We start from the raw sequence: 23,063 nt of genomic DNA, 5'->3' as shown, positions 1-23,063 counted from the left end.
ATAGTTTAACTTTTATAAATAAGTTTTTAAACTATAATGCTTTACGCAAGGTTTCCGTTAAAACATCTGTTTCGGTTTTTGGAATATTTAAAACTATAATATTAACTTTTTTGCATTTCCACGTTATAAAACCCCCAAATAAGGTATACAAATATCCGTAAATGGATTTTAAATCTTCCCTTGCCCCGGCAAAATCGCTATTATTAAGACCTAATATTTTTAAATTTTTAAAACCCCCTATTAATAAATTGGGTGGTAATTCGGCTTTAAATATTTTATTTCCGTAACAAATTAATAAGGATTTAATACCCGCTAAATAACGTAATAGGTTTTTAATTACCGTTAAATGGATGATAATGGTTTTTATTAAAAAACGTGAAAACCATTAAACCGCAAAACCGATATCTAGGCGCGTTAATAGCATTAAATACATAAAAATGCCGATAATACGTTATAATAATTTAATTTCCAACGCATTTACGGGTTTACCCCCATTATATTCTAGCATACCCGGTTGTAAAGGAACAAATATGAATTTGCAATTAATTAACCCGAACGTTGCTAATTTTTTTTTATATATTAATTTTAATGGAACCAAAATAGGCGTTTAAGCCCATTTTTCATAAATTAAACGCTTAATAAATAGGTCGCAGGGCCCCTGTTTTCCAACGCGTATACTCTATTAAAGCGGGTTTTTAAATTTTAAATATATTGCAATTTAAAACCTATTAGCAAACAGTCGTTTACGCAAATAACGATAAAATATTTGGATTTAACGTTATCAAAAACAACGGGATTAGAGATTAATGGTTTAAAACCTTTTTTAAAAAATAGGGTTTTAAATTTGTTTTACCATTTTTTTGGACCCTATTTCAAACCATATAGCGTTTTTTCCAATTGTATAACCTGCAATTTTTTCGGGTTATAACCCATTTCCACTAAAGTTTTAGCGGTGGTAAAGTTACAATTTTTTACTTATTCGTTAAAACCGTTTGGAATTTGCAAATATATATTTACGTCGGTAAGGTTACTATTTAAAAACGCACCGATAAAATCGATTTGTTTTATTTCCCAATTTGGTGCACTAATTATAACTAATAATATACGCCAGGTAAATGGTATATTAATGTTAGCAAAAATTTCGATATAATTTAAACTTTTAACCTCTAAAAAACCCCTAATAATAAATTTAATTTTGTATTTTATAGGTTTATTATTTTTATCCTTTTTTAATTTAAATGCCGGCCGGGTAAAAACGAGTTTACGGCCTGTAGGTATTTTGATTTTTGGGATAAAACGGAAGGTTTTTGCAATAACGATTTGGTCGAATTTGAACGTTAAAACAATTAATTATTTAACATTTTTAAGGTTATTTAAGGCCTGTTAGTAATTATTTGGTTTATCATTCTTAATAGGCTTTTTCTTTATTTTTTTTTGGTTTGAAAATAAAAATAATGCACGTAATTTATATCTATCAAATTTGGGTTTTCGAACTGCGAATTTAATTCCATATTTTAAATTTTAAATGCTGAAAATACCGGAACTTCCATTATTTTAAATACTGGATTAGGTACCGCTACCGTTATAGGTTTTGGGGGGCGAACGGTAAATTATATAAACCTGGCGGGTATTATATTTTCAGGGTTTAAATACCTTATAACTGGTAGTAATTACCCTGTAACCGGTAGTAAATATTTTATATTTTTAGGGTTTTCTAGGGGATAATTATCCGCTGGAACGTTGTTAATTTCGTTTTTAAGTTTAAAATCAAAATCCCCTTTTAAATTTGTATTTTCCCCCTTTAAAATTTGTAACGTTTCCCCTAAAATAACCAAATTTTCAACGGTTATACCTTTTATAATTTTTACGGCAAAGGTTTTGTATATGGCCCGTTTAGCGGGTGCGTAAACCAACGTTGTAAAATTTAATAAATGGACTAAAAGTTTTACCGTTTCGGTGCGGGGAACCAATTTATTAAATTTTTGACGTTTTTCCAGCGGTATAATAACCTGGTATACAGTATTAATAACCCGAAAATACCCTAAATTGGGCTTATACGGTAATCCAGGTTGGAATTCGGAATAGGATTCCTCGTAAAATGTTAAATCCTTATTAATTACCGCTGTATGGTTAATTAAACTAACTACGGCAGGTAGTAAATAATATTATAAATATAACGGTAAACCCGCCGTTATAATGGTAAACCGAAATTTATCCAAAATAACCCTAACGGACCGTTCCGTTAATCCGTTTTGGCCGTGGTTATAGGGATTCGAAATATTAAAATTAATTCTTTGATTTGTAAACCAATTTTGAAAATTTATATTAATTTCGTGCCCCCCATCTAAGTGAAAATTCAAAGGGTAACGCCCGTACGTAGTTTTTAAAACTTTAAAAAAACCTTTAGTACCTACTAAAACCGTAGGTCCGGCTTTATTTTTAATGGGATAAACCACCGAAAACGTGATTTTCGGTCCACTAATAACAAAAATACTGGTTTTTTATTGTAAAAATTAGGTTTAAAAGTTATTATATTACCTTTAATGAAATCAAAAATATTAGGGGGTGTAAGGAGTGCGACCTTATTTGTACGGTTAACAGAAATGGTTTTAATATAAATAATACAGGTAATTAGCCTAATTTTGTCGAAATTAAGTAAAGCTTTTATAATTTTAACGGTTTTTTTTTACAATAATAACCCTATATGCCCCAAACGCCTATGCTATAACAGAGTTTTTTGGGCCTGGATTTCGTTACAATTACCTGTAATTCCGTTTTTTTTAAGGGTTAATTAACCGTCCGTAATCCGTTTTAGGCTTAAAAGGAGGTAATTTACAGGGGTTTGCTTTAAATCCGATAATAAAGGAGATTTTAACAACGGATTTTTTATGTGGGAAACCCCCTTTTTTCGGAAATAATCCCTTTTATATCAGGTTGTATAAAAGGGTCACCTAACGGTGTATCGGGCCTACGGGGCCCAATCCCACGTGGATTTTCAGGGTTTTTACCATTAAATTTTTGCGTTACAGGTAAATTTACGGTTATTTCGGTATTTTGTTCGGGATTTAGCTTTTCCGTTACCGTATTTTTTTCCGGTTCCGAATCGGTGTAAATTTTATAGTCCTCGTAATTTTCGGGGTTTATATTATTTAATTCTATTTCCAACGGGGCTACGTAGCCCTTTGTAACCCCTTGTAAAGCCATGCTAAAAGCGGTGCTATATTTACCTATTATACAGGCGTAATTCGAAATAACGTTATTTCGAACAAGGATATCGCACCTTTTAACTTTTAAATAAAACGAATGTTTAACGGTATTTAAACGTCCCCACGCTTTGCAATTTTTATCGTACAGGGTATTTTTTAATAATACCCCCCTTATATTATAGTGTATAAAACCACTAACGATATTTATTCCAAACGAAGGGATATTTAATACGTTATTTAACGTAAACTTTCTAAATTCGTCAGCTTTTTGGCCGTAACGGACCTGTACTTTTACAATTCCGGTACTTATAAACCTAATAGGGCCACCTCCTATACCGATTTCGACTGTAAAACCGGGGGTATAATCGGTAAAAAATTGCTTATTTGCAAAAATATGGTGCGTACTACCTGTATCGTACAAAATTGGGTAACCTAACTTCTATAACTTAGGGGTCCTTTTTACGCCGCGTCCAGGTTTCGTTTTAACTTTAAAATTAGTTTCTAAAGCCTATGGTTTTAACGTTTTACCGGTATCGGTTTCCGAATCCGAATCCGAACGTAATTTTATAATTCCACTAATAGCGGAATTAACCTCCTGTTCCAGGGCGTTATACGCTACGCCTTCGTTAATATCACCTGGAATCGAACCCATAATTAATTCGAAATCCATAAAAATTATAAACGTTCCAGCGGTTAATTCGCTGGAATTGGAGGATTTAGTATTTTTTGCAGAAACACAATCCGAATTAGAGTTTTTATTACCCTTTTTTCGTGATTTAGAGGTGGTTTCCTACCCATTATTTTCCTTTTTAACGCCCTTTTTAGCGTTTTTTTACCCGCTTTTTGCCTTTAAACCTATAATTAGCAGTTTTAACCGTTGTAAAGCCTGAGATCGAATTTTTGGATATAAAATCCGCCATAAAATATTACAAATTTTATTTTTCCGAATTTTGGCCTATTGCCTGCAGGGCCTATTGGGTATTACGTTGGTGTTCGGTCCAAATAGGGAATATCCCCTCCAAGGCCCGTAAATACTAGTTTCGTACGTTTACGGGGTTAATTTGCACGTTAGTATTCGTTAATTCAAGTACCAATAAATTAAAACGGCTGTTAAATTTAGGTATTAATCCTTTAAATTTCGAAAAATTTAAAACGTGGAATTCCCGATATAGTAAATTTCGACTATTTTCGGGTGTAACGGAATAGCCTTTTTCCAGGGTTTTATAAACCGTTACGGGGCTGGAATACTATGCAACAAATTTTAAAAATTCCTTAGTTAAATTGTTTTTTATAAGTAATAATAGGATTAATTGCTCGTGTTCCGGTAGGGTATAGCCAATTTTAGGGTTGGAAATAAATTCCGCTGGTTTTGTAACCCTAAATTGCATTATTAACGCCTATTTCCACAAATCGTAATTGCTAACCCCTACTAATTTACAATTTTCGGGAAAGGAAAATACCCGTTTCGATAATTTTTTACTTATCCCGTCACCTAAAACTAGGTTACCAGGTGGATGAAGGGGTGCCGTACTGGTAATTGGTTTAATATCCAAATTATTATTTAAATTAATGGAATCACCGCTTTTTAGGGTTAATAAGGCAATCAATTGTTAAATTATCCTTTAAAATTAATCTATTTGCGTAATTAACGCTTTTAATTGCAGGCTTTAAACCTGTAATTTAGCGGTTGAAATTTCGTTTGGGTTGGGTTTAAACCCCTTATTTAGTGGAAGTGGGGCTGGAAAGCCCGATATAAGGTTATTTTCCATTGTCAAGTAATTTAAATTATAATTGCAATTCGTTAATTTATAGCTATAATTAACTAACCTAATTATTTAAAAGTTTATAAATACCTTATTAGATTTAGGATTTGCTATACCGTTTACCTTTTAACGGGTATAGGCCTGTAATTGCCAATTATAGGGTTTATTGCTATTTAAATGGTTAAAAACCACTAAAATACAGGGTTAAAATCCCTAAAATCCGCAATTAGTGGGTGCCCTGGTATTTATACCAATCCAGGTGCACGTAACGAATTTAATTCGTTAAATGGGTGCAGGGTAATTTGCAGGGTATCGTACAGGGTAACGAACCATTAACGTAATTCCGTTAATGGGTTTATAGGTTATTGTAAACCTTATTAAACGCATTAAAATTTTGTGGGTTATTGCGAACGAATATATGGGTTTTTGGCCCTAACTCGTTAGCGTGAACTTTATCAAAAATTTTGAACCAATTGCAATAGCGTGCACGATCCATAAAAACCATACCAAAAATTTTGGATTTGCAATGCAAACGATCGCTGCAGTGCCTCAAAAGGCCTAAATCGAACGTTAATTTTTAGCGATCCCCATTGTAAATATAGGGGGTTAAATGCTAAATTAGCGCTTAAACCCAACAATTCGCACAAAAAACAGCAATATTTTCGTTAATATACGTGCTGTAAAAATGCGACAATAACCAAAATAAAGCCTAAACTTCAGGTTTTCCAGCGATGCAAAATGCATTTTAATGCACAAATTAAAACTTTTCCGGGTTTATAACCTGTTAATAATATAGGTTGCTAACGAGGGCTTCGGTATTAACCTAAATGCGGCGTGATATTAATTGTATTATAAAAACCTGTAATTACAGGGTTTATATGCGTTAAATTATTCATTAAAATGGTTTATTAATTTTGGGATTAATAGATTTAATTGATTGGTGGGGGAAATTTTGCTTTATCTCCTTTATATACTTTCCGACATCCAAATGGGGGTCCGCACCCCGCAAAGGGTTAGTCTCAGTGCTCAAACTAGACCCCCCTGCTTCGCAGTGGGGACCGAGCGCTCCATGTACCTTTCAGCCATATAGCTTTTCGACTAATTACATTGGCCGAAAAGATCGCGCTCGTTCTAGTTTGAGGACAACTTGTCGATTTTCCCCGCTTATGGCGGGTATTTGTACTATTTTCGCACTGTGCATGCACTGCATACGTAATACCAATAGTATAACCACTGTATACAATTAAATATTCAAATAAATAAATGAATAAAAATCGTAAAAGAATAAGGTAACCTGCGCTGTAATAAATGAATGTTTTATATTTTTTCAACGCAGGGGCCGTGGGTATATCTCTTCCAATTATAAAAATATTTAAATATTAAGTTTAATTTTTAATATATATTTTAAAACTTAATTTATTGTTTTAAATTGAGATGTTTTATACAAATAAAGTATATTATTATAAAAGCGACTTTCAAATTAGCGTGACGGTGGAAAGTGCATGCGATTACCGCTTCAGATAAATATTATATTAACATTTTTCATTTAACAAATATTTTATTAAAAAACTTAATAATTCGCCCAATCATGTTTAAATTTAAAAAAGCGCTAATATAGTAACAGTGATATATTATTATATATAAATGTTATTTAACGTTTTTTTTACCATTTATATTTCATTAAATAATATAAAAAATATAAAAACAATATAATTTTACCATTTCTTTTAACAGAGAAAGTATTAAAGCCGATATTACGAAGCGGGTTTCACGTAGACGCCTGTATATATACGTAATCCAATCCCTGAATTTTTGGTTCTATTATCGCCATAATTGGTAAAAATATAAAAGCGTTTCGATTGTAGATTTTATATATAATTGTATATACCTTACCTATCCGTTTATTTAACGGCTTATATAATTAAATATATATACCAAAATCTGGTATACAGCTATTTATATATATATTACCTCCCACCCATAAAGAATTTGAAATTGTATTAACAAATCAAAATAATATAAAAACAATACGAAAGTCGAATTAAAATCGCAAAATAGTACCGCCATAAGCGGATTAAGGGCAGGGCCTAGCAAATTCGCCCAATTATACATATAAAAATATAAATTAAATTATTGTTAATAGCGGTATTAGATGCTATTTTCAACGTACAAACTGTTTATTTTTACGATTTTTACTTATTTTCTTACAACGGAGTGTTAATCGCCGAATTGACGAAAATACCGCCATAAGCGGCGAAAATCGACAAATTGTCCTCAAACCTAAACCAGAGCGTTTTTTGGATGGACCCACAGGTACATTGCAAAACCGCAATTGAACCACGAAATGGAGCGAAGCGAACGAAATGGATTAATTGTGGAGCTCTGGGCTTCAGGGATAAGCCCTGAGACTAGCAAAGGGTTCCGGTGCCGCACACGATTTTCCGAAAAATTATTTTGTATACGTTGTTAAAAAAACACCTTTATTTCCATACAAACCATTTCTAAATTCGCATTTATTTGCTAATTTAGTAAAAAATTTCAACCCGGTATAGGGTAGCTGATTCGTAGGTGCAGGGTGGGTGTTAAACCCGGCACAGGGTGAAACCCCATTCGCTGACATTTTAAATCGCAACTCCTGCAACACACAAAATATAATAGAAAATCCGACAGCCCCAACAGCCCCATTTCGGCACTATCCATTGTGGCTTATATACAAATAAAAATGGACCTATTATATGCGTTATTTAACATATAATCAACAAATATTAATAAAAATAATAGGGTTAAATTCGACGTCAAATATTCGCTTATAAATTGCGCGAATAGGAATATTCTTTTTCGGGTATATCCATTAATATTATCGGAAATATGTTTTTTATTATTGCATTTGGGTTTTGTTCAAATTAATGGTACATTAAATAAAAATTAATGTGCGTAAATATATAGTATAGCAATAGAAAAAAAAATTTGTTTTTTTTTGTGTGTTAGCGGGAATAATTGTTGGCGATATTGCAATATTGGGTATATTATTAGTAGTACCGTTATAGACGGCGAAATGCGACAAATTGTCCTCAGATTAGAACGAGCGCGATTTTTTCGGCCAATGCAATTGGTCGAAAAGCCATGTGGCTGAAAGGTATATGGAGCGCTCGGTCCCCACTGCGAAACAGGGGGGTCTAGTCTAAGCACTGAGACTATGTAGTCTATTCGTTAAGCTACCTTGACCTGACAGCGCCTGCAGTAAACACACAAACACCCCAAGCGGAGTCACCCACTCGGTAACTATCACCTATCGAGGGCCTCGTCACTCGGTCAGAAAAGGGAAAAAAAATGCCTCCTACCAACCTCCTGACAGGCAAGACAGCCATCATCACGGGCGGCACGACAGGCATCGGCCGCGCCATCGCCCTCGAGTTCCTCCGGCAGGGCTGCAGCGTGGCCGTGAACCACCTGGGGCTGGAAAGCGACCAACAGCACCTCGAGTCGCTCATCTCCGAGGCCGAGGCCATCTCGTCCTCGTCGGCCGCCGCCGGGCGACTGACGCACCTGCAAGGCGACGTGCGCGAGCCGTCCACGGGCGCGGCGCTGGTGTCGCATGCGCTGTCGACGTTTGGCTCGTCGCGGCTCGACATATGCGTCAGCAACGCGGGGATCTGCACGTTTGCCGAGTTTCTGGACCTGGACGCGGCGCTGTATGACAGGACGACGCGCACCAACCTCGACGGCTGCTTCTACGTGGTGCAGGCGGCGGCGCGGCAGATGGCGAGGGGCCAGACGCCGCCCGGCGGCTCCATCATCGGCGTCTCGTCCATCTCGGCCCTCGTCGGCGGCGGCCTGCAGACCCACTACACGCCCACCAAGGCGGGCGTCCTGTCCCTGATGCAGTCCACCGCCGTCGCGCTGGGCAGGTACGGCATCAGGTGCAACTCTCTGCTGCCGGGCACCGTGCGCACGCAGCTCAACGAGGAGGACCTCCGCGATGACAAGAAGAGGGAGTACATGGAGGGCAGGATACCGCTCGGCAGGACGGGGGAGCCTAGGGATTTGGCGGGCCCGGCTGTGTTCTTGGCTTGTGACGAGCTGAGCGGCTACGTCACGGGGGCTCAGCTGCTTGTTGATGGAGGGTTGTTTGTGAACCTTCAGTAATGGTGAGATTTTGGGTATTGGGTATTGGGTATTCGTAACACTTCAGATGGATATATATATATATAATGTAGCACAGGCAACATGGATCGAAATCCCATCAACCGACAAACACGATCAAGACTTCACAACTATAATCTAGCCAACAATCACATCCCGCCCCACCGCTCATGATGATCAGAATCTTCCCAGCTTGGCCGTCCAGTAGTCCTCATAGCCCTGCGTGTGGTAGGCGTTGTACGTCACCATCTTCTTCTTGCGCTTCTTGATCCGCTTGGTCGAGTCCTCCGGGTCCGTCATGTACGACCACTCATCGCTGTCGCGCCGCGGTGGGCGCTGCGCCTCAATCTCCTTCCACCGCTCGTTGGGCGTTGACTTGAGGGCGTTTTTCATCTTTGATAAGAATCCGCATGTCTTCTTTTGACTGGACCCAGTGTCCATATCTCTGGGGAGGCCTTGTCGTTGGCCATTGTGGTTGCTGAGCCAGCCGATGATTCGGGGTTGGTTGGCATCACTATACCATGGTATATTGGTGGATTACTAGGCGCTTGTTGATCTTGTGGATCACTGCCAGTATAACGATGGGAGGGGGGTTTGATTGACAAGGGATGGCGAGGCACGACGTGGGTATGTAGGTCTCTTGGGCGCCTATATACATTTTCACAATAGCTGCTTTTCATATTTACCTCAATGGCGGGCTACCAGACGAGAGGGTGTTGTTTCTACCCGAATCTCAAGGCTACTTGCTGACCCTACACATATCATAGGCTGAGGATGACCACGGCAGGTCAGGTGCCTATGCGGGGTATAGCGCCTGACCCCTGGGCATGAGGCTGTGCCGGCCTACTTGGGAAAGCTTTCCCCAAATACAAAATCACACATATACCAAGCAACTCAGCCATTCTCCTAGAATTCAGGCCAATGCTAATGCATCTTAGATTTTTATTTTCTCTACTTGCTGACGAGTCGCACACAAGTACAAGAATTCAGGCCCTTGTGCGTGAGCTGCAGACTTCGGTGTCTGTTTGGGGAATGAGGGGAATCCAGCGTGCTACTTTTTTTTCTTCTCTCTTTTGTCCACGCTAATATCTTCTGCCGAGCTTCGGGGTGTGTTTAGTGGGTGTTGTTTTACGGAGCAATGCATCTAAATGGCAGCATAGCCTCTTTGGGTTTTGAATACCTCAATGTAGTGAATGCAGAGATCCCTCCAACCAGCCAACCGGCTGTTTCTCGAGCATTGAAATCCACGGTTCAGGCATCCAGACGTTATCAGTCTTCACGGGCAGGCATCCCTCGTCTTTCAAGGGTTCGAAAAAGGGAAAAAGTCCTCAGTCGTTTCGAGTAACTCTTCAGTAACATAATAGGTGATCGTAAACAAGTCCGCCCAGCCCATCACGTAGCCTCGCCCCCTGCACCTTTTGGCGCAACCTCCATCATGTCTAACCACTCCATCACAAACCCCGTCGTAATCCTCGCCCAATCCCTGACCGTCGCCATGTCGAGATGTGCGCCGTCATCCTCCATGCGATGCCATACGTCCGGGAACGGGCTGGGGATGATGTGCAGGACTTCGACTCCCTTTTGCAAAAAGGGGACGTGATCATCACCAATCCCGCCAGGCAAAAACTTAGTCTTGCCAGACTCGGGCAAGAAAGGCTTGACAGGAACCGACTCTAACATGCTAAAGTTGCGCATGCGCGTCTCGACCATCGCCATGTGTTTGTACGCCCAATGTGTCGTCTGGAAGTAAGACGGCACCGATGGATTTGCTGAGCCAAGCAGGTCCAGCAACACAAAGAGGCTGATCTGGTCAAGGGGGTTTTTATAAAAGGACATGGCCGGGTTGACCGACTGCTCCCAATGGCTTGCCAGGGCCCTGCGGTAGCGAAAAGGTTTGGTGTCAGCACAGCCCTGATGAGGCTTTATGTGGCTAGAATCGAATGAGGAAAAGAGAGAAAAAAAAAAAAAAGATCTCTCACCTGGCGCCATAAACTGAATCTGTCTCCGTCCACGTCGCAAACGCCTCCTCCCCATCCAGGAAAAGCAGTTGGACGGCCATGTCCTGGGGTATGGTACCGCCCTCGCCCAGCGCGGCCATTTCGTCGTGCATCTGCGTTAGGTACTTGTCGATACTTTTGGCCACGTACATGAGGATGGCGCACGGCACCGCGCTGTCGGTAGCTCCGATGAAGCCCTCCGGGGATATCTTGGAGTCGTAGTGCGCCACCAGCGTCAGGTAGTTTGCCTGCCCGGGCTTTGTCCAGGGCGGATCGCGGCGCACAATGATGTTTTGGAACGGCACCTGCTTGTTGCCCGTCACGGGCGTCGTGCCGGTCGAGTTCTGCCACGACACGTTCCATTTGGGCAGCTCGCGCGCAAAGAAGGAAGTGATGTGCTGTTGGGCCTGCTCCTGTCCCGGCGTGCCGGGCACGCGGGGGATCAGGATGGGCGCTAGCAGGCCGCGCTGGTTGAGTATGTCAAAGTCGCCGTGGTCGAGTGGAATGGCCTTGAGAAAGGCCTCGGACATTTCGGTGTAGGCATTTGCCAGGGACGCAAAGGCGAGCGTAAGGACTAGGAGGGTGGTTGCGAGGGATGTCGAGGAGAGGAGCGCATTACGGTGGGGGACGACGACTTGGCGGTTCATGGTTGCGACGGGCGGGATCAAGGGGAGAAGAGGATAAAATTTTATATTGTCGTCGTCGTGGTTGACGTCGGTGAATCGGTGTATTCCGGAGACAGTGCTCGGTCCCGCGAGTTCATGCTGTCATTTTCTGCAGAATCCAATTCGTGTTCGATTGGTGAATCGGGTAGCGAAGCTCCAGGTTTTGCGGAATGAATGAATGCGTCCTTCCAGAATAGGCTCCGAGGGATGTCAACAGGGAAGGGAGCACGGACAGACTTGATCTGATTGCCAAAGTCAAAAAAATAAATAAATAATAAAAGGAGCGAATTGCAGCTACAATAAAAGAAGTCAGTCGCCAGCCAGTTCACTTCTTCTACAGTAAGTCCTCAAGCTTAGGTCCCGAACAGCGTGAAAGGATTGAGTTGCAAGGCACGGCGAGGTTGACTCGAGCGTAGGTATCATGTTTACTCCGGAAGGTCTCCATGCAGCATAATTACCTGCTGTTGTTTGATGCTGGGGGTCAACGTGGCGCGTTCCACATCATTGTGCCACATTTCTTTTTGTCCTCTTTTGTCAACCCTGCAAATCTCGGGCTGAATTAACCAGTCAATCGGCTCAAGATAATCAATTGTTGATCGTCAGAAGAATTGTCGCATTTGCAGCCAGAACTAATTAGGTACCTCCATCTAAATACAACCTAACAGCAAAGCACAAACTCTCCAGCCTATTGGAAGCTCTTCTTCAGAATGTCGGGCTTCCTCCCCTCCAAATCTATGATCATCTGTCCAAACAAGCCGTTGGCCCATGAAAACCTGCAACAAAACAGGCATCGGATTAGTTCGTCATCTTCAATCATCTCGGCCACTGACAAACAAACACTTCTCAAAACTCACCATTGTCTCGTCCAATCCGACTGGTTGTGCGAATTGATGCTCTCGTGAATGAGCCCCAACCCATCCGTGCTGCTAACCACCTCCTTCAATACCCTCGTGATCTCGTCGTCGTCGTCGCTCGTCAGGATGCGCACGATGCTCGCCATGGGCCATGCCTTTCCAGGCCCGGCGTGCGGCCCGCCGATGGCGTTGATGACGGGTCCGCGCATGAAATACGGGTTGTCGTTGACGCCCCTCTCGTTAAGTACCACCGCCCGCGTGTTGCGGTACACGGGGTCGTTCCGGCTCACATAGCCCGACAGCGGCGCGCTCAGCAGGCTCGGGATGTTGGCGTCGTCCATGACCGCCGCCGACCCGAACCCGTCCACCTCGTACGCGTAGATGTTGCCGCGGCCCACGCCGATTCCACCGTTGGTCGTGTCGGGGATGATGCCGTGCGCCGTGATGGCGTCGCGCAGCTGCTTGGAAAAGGTCCGCATCTCGTCAGCCAGCGCTCCTCCGCCGATCTTGGCCGCAATCTCGGCCGCCGCGCCCAGGTTCGCTGCGAACATCATGTTGGCTGGGATGAAGAGCTGGAACAGCGTGCTGTCGTCGCTGGGCCGGAAGGCCGATCGGATTAGACCCGTGCCGTTGCCGACGGGGCTGCCGATGCCGTCGTTGGCCAGCGTCTCTGTTGCGCGGGGGGTGACTCTCGTAAACTTGTACGGCGAAGCCAGCACCCGCCCGTCAGACCCGTACGTCGGCGTCTGCATGTCCCTCGCTACCTTGAGCGTCGCCCGCACGGCGTCGCTCCATTTGTGCTTGCCGAAGAAGTCGGCGTCCTGGGTTTTGTTGTAGTAGTCCACAGAGATCTGCAGGAACGCCGCCAGGCTGTCGAGCTCATACTTGCACTCAAACACGGATGCATTGCTGTACTGCGGCGTCACTGTGTCCTCCTTGGCTGCGTCGTTGGTAGCGGGTGGAATTTTGCTCTCGGCAGGAGCCTGGAAGCTGTTGCAGTACGGCGACGTGAGCAGGTACCGGGCCTGCAGGTTGATGACGCCTCTGAACAGGCCCGCGATGCTTTCTTTGCTGCTGTTAGCCTTGAGGACCGGCATGTAGCTCTGAAGCTGGTTGGCCGAGTCGCGGAGCCACATGGCGTTGATATCGCCCGTGATGATAAAGGTCAGCTCCTCGGACGGGTCGTCGGCCGCAACGCCGTGCCACTTGATGGCCGTGTCGAGCGTGTTGGGGAACGCGTTCTCGAACAGCCGCGCCAGGTCAGGATCCGCGATGGTGCTCTTCATCCGCTCGACGACGTCGTCGACCTCGGCTGCCCGGAAGGTCCGGCACTCGGGCGGCGGTCGCATGTACGACAGACCATACCGTCCCGTGCTGAAGGGCTCGTGTCGCTGCGTTGAGTACTTTACGTAGTCTGGACACTGGGCGACGACGTGGCCGGCAAGCAGGAGGATAGCCTGGGCCGCCATCTTGGTGCTCCTGCTGCTGCTTGATGCTGGTTTTCTTGCGACGCGCATACTGGGCCTTCGATCTTGGTCTTTGCCGACCTATCCTTAACAAAAAGATAGCTTGCCCGGCTAGGAGTGAGCGAGAGAGGAAAGTAGGAAAGATGCGTTCAAACCGCGCGCAGAGAAGGCTAGAACCCTAGTTGTTTTGTAGTTTCGGCCGACATTTTGCTTCTCCCTTGTTGTTTTTTTGCTTTATTGATTCTCCGTCCGGCCAAACTGACGTATGCAAACACATGGTCCCCCCGCCCGTGGCTGCAGGCGCCCGCAGATCCATGGCGCGCGTGTTGTATTTCTTGTCAGGCTTTTACTAGCAACGTAGTATACGTGCGGGGAAGCAATTACAATGTTAAGGCGCTGCAAGTGGGCAGGTAGTATACATAGTAAGCCGACTAACTGCGCCCTGCACACCGACTTGTTTTGACTGGCTTGACTGGGTTTGATCATGAGTCGGGGTCATCTGGACCGAACCACTTGGAGCTTTGGAGAAACACAGCACATTTTTGGGGCGAAACCACCGACGCACTACTGGCAGATCCCGCCGCAATTGGGGTTTCTTCTCTGATGCTGGTTCGTGTGATCTTTTTACTTTTTTAGCATTTATCGAGTCCATGGAGACCCCGACTAACATCTCTCGCGGTGAGGAACTACACCAATATCCTCTCAACGTAAGCTACTCGTAACGCGCCCACAAGTTTGTGGGGTCACGATGAGGTGCTTGCAGTCGGTTTGACCCTACATACATGAACTAGCTTCCTGCTCGAGGTATGCACTGATTTTCTGCACTGAGCCGAGGTACAAGTTCGGCCAAATGAATTACCGGCGACATGTCCCGACTACCGGAAGATTCATGACATCAAGGAAAACCAGGAGTCAGGTCCCGGGCCCGAAGGCAGGTCAACCGATGCTACGTCGGAGTACCTAATTACGTAATAGTCTGGGTATAAACATCCACCTACCCCGCATGTTAATCCGCACTATACCACGCGGGAGGAGCAATATAGCTTGGCGCCATCCAACATTGCATCTTTGGGCCTCTGTTCAGAACCTAATCATCTCAAAGCTGCACCATGTTTTGCTCTTTTTCACGGAGTAGTAAGCTGGAACAGGCGGGCCTTCAAGTCATATATGTTTCAACAACAAGCGAGTAAGAAATCCTTCGACTTCCGGCTTGTGTTCAACACTCGTCATTCACAAGCCAAAAGCTCTGAACCAGGATCAGTATGTTGCTAACAAGGGAATTTTTTTTTTTAAACTTCTTGTACTGGAAACTTTGTAGTGAATGAACGGACCAGACCAGTACCAAGATCCAAACTTCCGCGTATACTTGATATGCTTCCAACGCAGCAAAGTACATCCAATTTATGTGTGCGTGTTGTTCCCCGAGCTGGCAGTTGATGTGCGCGCATGTTATTCAAGGGGGTATAAGCTCATGAGAATGATCCCTCTTGATTTCTATGTATATTCCGTAGTTTCTCTCTCTGGCTTCTTCATAAGCTCCCTGTATTTGTACTTGGGTACAATATAACAGCTCTTACATTTCATGTAATTGTTTCGAGGTGGGCTTTCCTGAGAGACCGTTTGCTTAACCTCGAACCATTCGTTTGCGACGAGTCTTGACTTGCCGAGTTAAGCAATGTAGTTTGCAATGTTCTTGAGCTGCTTCTATACAAATCCCAGCAAACACTGTGTCACAAAGCAAAAGGTTTATCGCATCCGGGAATTTGTCAATATACCTGCTACTGAAGCCTATTTCGACCTGGAACGGCTACTATCATACGAGAGCCGATAGCGAGGTACAGTAGCCAAGGTCAGTACCGAATACTTTGGATCGAAATAGCAAGGTCGACCGAGATCAAGGCTCGACAAGCACTACGATACAACCTACCAACACACAAAACAGCACTAGTGTCAACCAACTACGTACAGAAGACGAAACCGATAACGACAGAAACGAATCTACGGGTCAAATCGAGGAGACAACGGGGTCTACCTCGGATAAAGTACGGACTATGAAGTGTTTGTGTCTAGTCCTAAGAATATGATTTAGACATTCCACGAGATCTAGAACTGGAAATACACGAACAACCGGAACCGGATGAACCATAAACAAGACATCACACCGAGTAGCTTAGAAGAAACTTAATTATTATTAACTGACAGTTCGATTGGTAAGGCCCCTTGCACAATGTTTGCCAAATTAGCTGTAACGTTGTACATGACCAATATCATCGATATGCTCATCGGGCCCGATAGACTATCTCTGAAGCTCTGGATGCATTATATTCTTGTCGAGATACTAGCCTGAAATGTCGAATGAGTGAGTAACAATTCACAGTGGGCCCGCCAGTGGTCTTTGACTGCCTTGAGGCAGAGCACAGGCGACTTTGGGAACCGCAATACCTCAGATATGCGGTCTTGTACCTGATGCAAACCCCTTTGGGTTGTCAGTCAACCAAGCGGACAAGTCACACTATTCACAGGAGGTCGCAAACAATGGCCGAGTGGTGAGATGAAGGCATTGACAAACTTTTGAACTAGCCCAGTGATACATCCCTGATCAATCATGAATGGACTGCCTCCCACTCCTTGGTTTTGGCATCGGCCTGGACAACTGCGGCCGATTTATCATACAAAGATTTAGCTCCCCTGAACCAATCCGGCCAAGGGCCATTACCCTCTGCTTGATATGCAGCACTGTACCTGCCTGCACCAGTTGGCTTGGCATGCGAAAGTCTACCGGCTGTCTTTAATCTTCAGTCTCGTCTCTCGTCCATCCCCTTCCTCGTCTCTCAAACTTGTGCTTCTGACATTCCAACGGGATTGACAGACCAACGGGCTGTATCACCACATCCATAAACTCGAACTGACATTCCCGTCAAAGCCGCGCCAAGTCATGAAAGTACTGGAAGCTCTGGAGGCCTGCAATGTATTTGTGACGTAGTGCTTTGTGCTCGTGTCACTCGGGTAGTTTCGCTCCGCCCTGCAAGGTCCCTACACTTGGGAGCTAAATGTCCAGAAGGCTTGTGCACGACCGATGAGATCAGACACAGACGCTACAGTAAACGGCAGACCATCCGGCGGATGCCCGCATAACCAGACGAGCAAAGGCATCGTTACCCAAGATTCGCAGCACGAAACAGCGCTCAGGACCCAGGGGTCTAAATCTCGCACACATCGACAATCTATATGCAGGTACCAGCCGTCCGATAAACGAGTCAAATTTGGCCACAGGCGACCTGCGCAGGTCGACTTGACTGGGTGTTCATCCACCAACATAGCAACATCAACGACGAGGAGCGTCAAAGCAACGGGACGACAACTGCCAGTGAAAGGCAAGCATCATGTGGTAACGCATGAGTTTCGAAACGCACCGTTAGTCATGACGTCGTAACAAGAGAGAGCAAATCGCAAACAAAGAAAGAAAGTCGGCTCCACAAACGAAATTCCATGTGCATCCCCCGCTCAACGTTTTTAACTCGAGACAGGGCAGACCTCGTCTGAATTTTTTTTCCCCTCGTCGGTGAGTAACCAGAAATACCGTCACGGACGGAAAAAAAAAAAAAAAAAAACCAAAAAAAAACCACCCAAGTGAAAAGTTTCCATGCTCAATGCGATATGGTGATCCGCATTCCTCATCGCCTAATCGAATTTCCACTGATGTAGATCGCTCAGGGTGCTGCAGGGGCACCGGAAGATACAACATGGGGCCAACATCAGAGAAGCCGGTATTCTGGAACGATCGCGAAATGACGGGGCGGAGGCATCCATCATGCATCGGCCAGTTGAGCCTGTGAGGATGCGCGGGCGCGAAGGACGCCTCGGACGCGACTTGGGTCATTCTAAATCACCGTCCCATTCATGCTGTGTAACTCGTCCACAGAGCAGAGATGATGGGGAGGTCGAAAACCAGGGGAGGTTTCGACGCCAAGTGCACATCGGCAACTGCCAAACCGAACAAAAGCAAAATCCAGGGGACCAAAGCCAAGGCCGCCCCGATGTCAAAGGTGCTGTTTTGCATATTCCCCGGTGCAAAAGAAAGCTTGAAGAGTCGAAAAAGAAAAGGAAAAACAAAAAAGCAGAGCGTTGGCATTTGCACAAAAATAGGGGAGCATTAACGTGGTAGGCATAAGAAGCAATTATCACGACACAGGGATGCTGCCTCAAATCCGCCATGGGTGGTGAGAGACAACAAATCCCAATCTTCCTTACCGATCCCGCCCAGACGGGGGGGTAGCCGTTATGCGGGTGCATTGTGCGTGGTCGAGTATCGTCAAGGGCGTAATTGTTCTGCAATTCAATTGTGTGCTTTGAAGGCATGAAAAGGAGCCATTCACGGCGAGTCGGGTTTCATTACTCTAGGTAGTTGCACACGCTTGTGTAGCGTCTTCAACGGCTTGTTGAAGAAATCTGCCGGGGCTTCAAATGATTTCAATTGCAGCCCAGGATTTTGCCGGCTGCCTTGTTTGCAGTTTCAAGGTGCACATTTCCCACGGCAACTAACGCAGTGTACCTCTGATACTATTTCTAGTCTAGTATGACCAATTAGTCCGGTCAGATCCATCAAAGAGCTTGCAGCGCTGCAGCGCTTCACTAATGACGACCGGACTGTTGGCTATCAGGCTGAGGTCTGACTTTGACATGCAATCATCCAAACTTTTACGCACCGCGCGTAGTTGCTGCTGGCTGTACAACGGCCCGGCTCCCGTCCAATCGGTGCACACATGCAGGTCTGTCCAATTTACAGTAGGAAATGCAAGTGGCTGACTGGTGATCGGCGACTGTGCAACAAGCATTTCTCCAAGTACAATAAGCCAATGGGCATGAGAACTGTGTATTTTGCAATCATGCCCAGCAAAGTCAGTGAAATGAAAATCAAAGCAACCGCCAGGCGGCCCAGTGTTGACTTGAAGCGCTCCCTTAATTGGGGGAATCCTTGGAACTTTGTGGTTCCTGTCAACCCCCTGGTTCTGAAACACGCCGGCCCAAAATTGCTTATTGCAGCTAATCAGCAAACAGGAACAAATATGAACGTCTCCGATCGACTTTGACTAGGTAGGTATGAAAACGGTTCACTCGGCACGTTGAGAGATCAGAAAAAAGCCAACAAAAGAATATCAAACGAGACCTGCACGTTGATAGTCACTCAGATTAAAACGCATCTGTCTCGACGATTGCTGCTTTCGAGCTAGCTAATATTCTAGAAGCCACGTAATCCCTTCAATACCACCCAGGCTCACCCTTCCGCTCATGTACTTTTTTTGGGTGTTCTTTAAAGGGTGCCAAGGTGGTTGGCCCCGCGGTGCCCCTGTATTTTCTTTTCGCGGGTCCACAAAAGCCTATGGGAGGGAAAAAAAAAAAAAGAGATCAACTGGCTGGCCGAGTGTGGCTGATGCGAAGGGTCCCTGCAACAGATCATCGACCCTTGTCCTTGCCCGCCTTATCAACTCCATTTAGATGAGCAAAAAGGGCAAAGGTGACGACGACGTTCGTGGATGGACTGTGGACATAGGTGCAAAGGGGCGGCAACTGCGCCAACAAGAGCGACAAACACATCCCTTGCGCGCGATTTTTGTTACAGCTCGTCCAAAGCTGAGGTTGCAACAGCCAACGGGGACACAATCGGAGAAAGGGATGGATTTACGAACTGCCGGAATGCGATGAGTACCACCACACCCCCAAACAAAACAAAAAACAAATGTCTCAAACAAAATGCAGAATTCAAAAAGAAAAGATCTAAAACAGGATCAAGTTCTACAGGAAGAGAAAACAACAACAAAAAAAGGAAAAGAAAAGAGGTCAGCCGCTTACTGCGGCGTCGACCCAGGGGTGTTGGACGAATAGACGATGTTATATTCGCGGTTGCTGCGGTCATCAGGGAAAAAAAGAGGCGAGCCCCCAAATCTGGGGAACACGACCGGCTATATTCAGAGAACAGCTGCTATAATTGATCGCATTGAGGGTGTGGTGGGATGTTACTCCGATCGGCGGGAGGGCAGGTATTGGGGAAATGTTCTCTTTAGAGCCAAAAAAGGTCTTGTTGTGTTCGGATTTGCCGATTTTGAAGCATTATCCGCGTTGCCGCGCTCGGCTCCAATTATCCTCCTGCCCACGAAGGTATCCTCGCCGTTGTAAGAGGGGCTTGAAGGTGCATGCATGCCTTATTCAAGGCCCCGCCCTGCGAGTAACTTGGCAGGACGATGGCGCTTGACTGCGATGAGTGATGGATGTTGGGACAAAGCTTGCTGCTCAGTCACCAAAGCTACTTTGCGTCTATTCGCCTTCTTGGCGGCAAAAAGTAGTTCAGACGAACAAATTATTCATTTTGTTTACCTGGTTTTACTTTTATTCAATGAGGTGACGCGATGGATGCAGGGAGCAAACCGTCGTCTCTTTTTGGCATGGCTTCTGGCTTAGCTCTTGGGACACGGGCGCAACGGGTCCAAGAAAGAGAGAACGAAACCAAAGGACCCACCACTTCCTGTCAGCGGGGCTTCTCAAGTCAGTTCCTGTTCCCGCGACAGGGTGTCGTTCATCCAGGGGTCTTGGCTGCCAGGTACACCCCCCCTCCCACATCCCAGCCGGACCCAGCTGATGTGATTGATTGCGGGCATCCAGGAGGAAAGCGCGCTGATATTGCATATTAATTCGATTTCCGTCCGTTCTTTCCGCCAGCCTGCTTCCTAGCTCTGGTTTTGGTCCCAACCCGGTCTACTTGTCGTCAGGGCACATCTCGAGGTTCCTATTTTCTTTTCTTTCTGCAGAGCTCCCTCACCCATTACCGAGAGCAAATGCAATAAGCAACTCTTGCCCGACTGTCCTGACTGAGAGCCGCTTTGCACCTGTTCCGCTCCTTCCTGTTTTGGCCTTTTACTTGTAATCGGGTTCGCTCCTGCTCTTTCATTCGTTCTTTCCTCCGTTCTTGTGAGAACTTCTCTCATAGGTATCATCTATTTACCATACCTTTCCCGTCACTCCTTTGACTCTTTTTTTTTTTTCTTTCCTTCCTCGCCAAGGTTGTTCTTCTTCGCGACTTTCACTTTTCGGTACCCCTTTCCGCCTTTCTCTAGGTGGTCTTTTAAGCTCGGTTTTGATCGCATTCGCTTCTTCAATTTGGTCAAAGCCTACGGGATCTGGCGTCCTCGTCTTCAATTCTGTCATCCGTGTCTTTTTCCAACGACACTTCGATTCTCTGTGCCTACATTTCGACAGGTCTGCATAGCCCGTATTACCGTGCCAGTCAGCCACTCAGCTCAGCTCTGTCTTGCATTTCACGGGACCAAACGCGAATTATCATCATCCTCTACTGCTGTGATACCACCAAACCGAGTCCAGGGCGTGATCTATCATCACCCTGTGTTACCGAACCGATCTGCGCGCAACGCCAAAATCATAATCCGAGGATCAAAGCGTGACGACTCTTGACAACACGCTTCCCTTCCTTGTGCAGTCAAACGGTCTGTACATCTTCAACTTGGGCCCTTTCAAGAACCCAGTCGATTCGCCCATCTGTTTTTTCTTTCCTTTCCTTTGCTCGAACTCCAAAAAAAAGCAACTCCAGATCAAGAATTCTTTTTCGACTTTCACGCATAAAAACTCCGCCAACATGCGCGTCGCCTTGCTTCTTGTCTCACTTGCGGCCAGTCTGGCCTTGGCTCAGGACATCAACCCTGTTCCGGCATGCGGGGTGAGTCTCATTTTCCACTTTACAATTCCATTTCTCCCATCGTCTTAATTTTTCCGTATCCCACGATGTGGTTTGTTATTCCGCCGGGAGAGGGAATGGTCTTTCCAAGTCGCATGACGTTAAGCTGCTGCAATATACCTCTCACATACGCCATGCAACCGCAGGGTCACTGGGTGGCCCTGCAACAGGCTAATGTAACCGAGAGGGTTGCATTGGGGGAACATCTCATTCCGCTGCATGCAGGTGCTTTCTTTGGGCTGTCGGCTAACCACATCGAGCGTCACAGCAAGGCTGCTTCAACAGCATGAAGGGCACATTGGGTTGTGCTCCTGCCGACCAGAAGTGCCTCTGCGACAAACCTGACTATCGCAACGGCCTGAAAGACTGTGTGACTCAAAGCTGTGGCGCTGACGCAGCAGCTGTCCATTCTGCGTTAAACGTATACGTCGATGCTGTTTGTGCTGGTACGTGTGGCCCAATCGTCTTGAGAATAGTTGCTGTATGAGCAAGGCCTTTGAGCTGACTGTCTGATAGCTGCTGCTTCTCCGGCTGCTGCGACATCAGCTACTCCAGCCCCATCAACTCCAGCGTCGACTCCGCCTCATTCTACCTCAGCGCCACCAACCTCAGCTCCTGCACCTACTACCGCTGCCGCTTCGACAACATCGAGCTCAACGTCAACTGCGACTGCGACAACAACCTCATCTAGCAGCACCCCATCGTCGACCAAAAGTAGCAGCACCACTTCATCTTCGGCGACCTCATCAGCAACTCCTGCACCTACAACAAGCGAAAAGTCAGCTGAGGGGCTCTCTAACACGGCCAAAATCGGTATTGCTGTTGGCGGCGCTGTAGCGGCACTCGGTCTGATAGGCGTTCTGGTTTGCGTATTCCTTCACAGGCGTAATCAGCGCCGTGACAACGACCAGCTTCGCCGTCTCAAGATTAGCGACCCCATGCCTGGTGCCGGCCGGACGTACGCTGGTGATCATTTCCACGACAAGTACCAAAGCAACTCCCCTTCGGACATTGACTTCAAGAGTCGGCGATACGAAGATATGCTGCCAAGGCAGACGCCAAGGACCATGGTTTGAAGTGAACAAAACCTTTTTCGTTTGTTACTTTTTCCCTTTCACTGTTCATAAGTTACCCATCAAAAAAACACCTTTTGATCCAAAAGGAAGAGTAAAGCTGGGATGTTGATGGGTTTCCGTCACTTGCCTCTTTTCTTCTATCAAATACA

The 23,063-nt window shown here is 45.3% G+C and overlaps 5 protein-coding genes across 5 annotated transcripts; 2 read left to right on the top strand and 3 right to left on the bottom strand.

Annotated features, from left to right (window-relative positions):
- Positions 1 to 8,299: 8,299 nt before the first annotated feature.
- On the top strand, positions 8,300 to 9,115 carry PpBr36_02105 (uncharacterized protein; the record flags this gene model as incomplete). Its single annotated transcript, XM_029889288.1, has 1 exon — positions 8,300 to 9,115. The coding sequence occupies one exon, from the start codon at positions 8,300 to 8,302 to the stop codon at positions 9,113 to 9,115; it is 816 nt and encodes a 271-aa protein (XP_029751317.1).
- Positions 9,116 to 9,289: 174 nt separating this feature from the next.
- On the bottom strand, positions 9,290 to 9,553 carry PpBr36_02104 (uncharacterized protein; the record flags this gene model as incomplete). The annotated part of the gene is made up of 1 exon (XM_029889287.1): positions 9,290 to 9,553. The coding sequence occupies one exon, from the start codon at positions 9,551 to 9,553 to the stop codon at positions 9,290 to 9,292; it is 264 nt and encodes an 87-aa protein (XP_029751318.1).
- A 951-nt stretch (positions 9,554 to 10,504) lies between these two features.
- Positions 10,505 to 11,756, bottom strand: PpBr36_02103 (uncharacterized protein; the record flags this gene model as incomplete). The annotated part of the gene is made up of 2 exons (XM_029889286.1): positions 10,505 to 10,988; positions 11,092 to 11,756. 2 exons carry the CDS (start codon positions 11,754 to 11,756, stop codon positions 10,505 to 10,507), a joined length of 1,149 nt encoding a protein of 382 aa, XP_029751315.1.
- Positions 11,757 to 12,459: 703 nt separating this feature from the next.
- PpBr36_02102 (uncharacterized protein) lies at positions 12,460 to 14,175 on the bottom strand (the record flags this gene model as incomplete). Its single annotated transcript, XM_029889285.1, has 2 exons — positions 12,460 to 12,547; positions 12,629 to 14,175. Coding segments are annotated over 2 exons (1,635 nt in total), but the record flags the coding sequence as incomplete, so codon positions are not given.
- Positions 14,176 to 21,739: 7,564 nt separating this feature from the next.
- On the top strand, positions 21,740 to 22,914 carry PpBr36_02101 (uncharacterized protein; the record flags this gene model as incomplete). The annotated part of the gene is made up of 3 exons (XM_029889284.1): positions 21,740 to 21,820; positions 22,107 to 22,284; positions 22,355 to 22,914. 3 exons carry the CDS (start codon positions 21,740 to 21,742, stop codon positions 22,912 to 22,914), a joined length of 819 nt encoding a protein of 272 aa, XP_029751313.1.
- Positions 22,915 to 23,063: the final 149 nt, after the last annotated feature.

The sequence above is a fragment of the Pyricularia pennisetigena genome, chromosome 2 (genome assembly GCF_004337985.1).
Source record: "Pyricularia pennisetigena strain Br36 chromosome 2, whole genome shotgun sequence".
NCBI lineage: Eukaryota > Fungi > Ascomycota > Sordariomycetes > Magnaporthales > Pyriculariaceae > Pyricularia > Pyricularia pennisetigena.
This window is presented reverse-complemented; position numbering and strand designations above follow the sequence as displayed.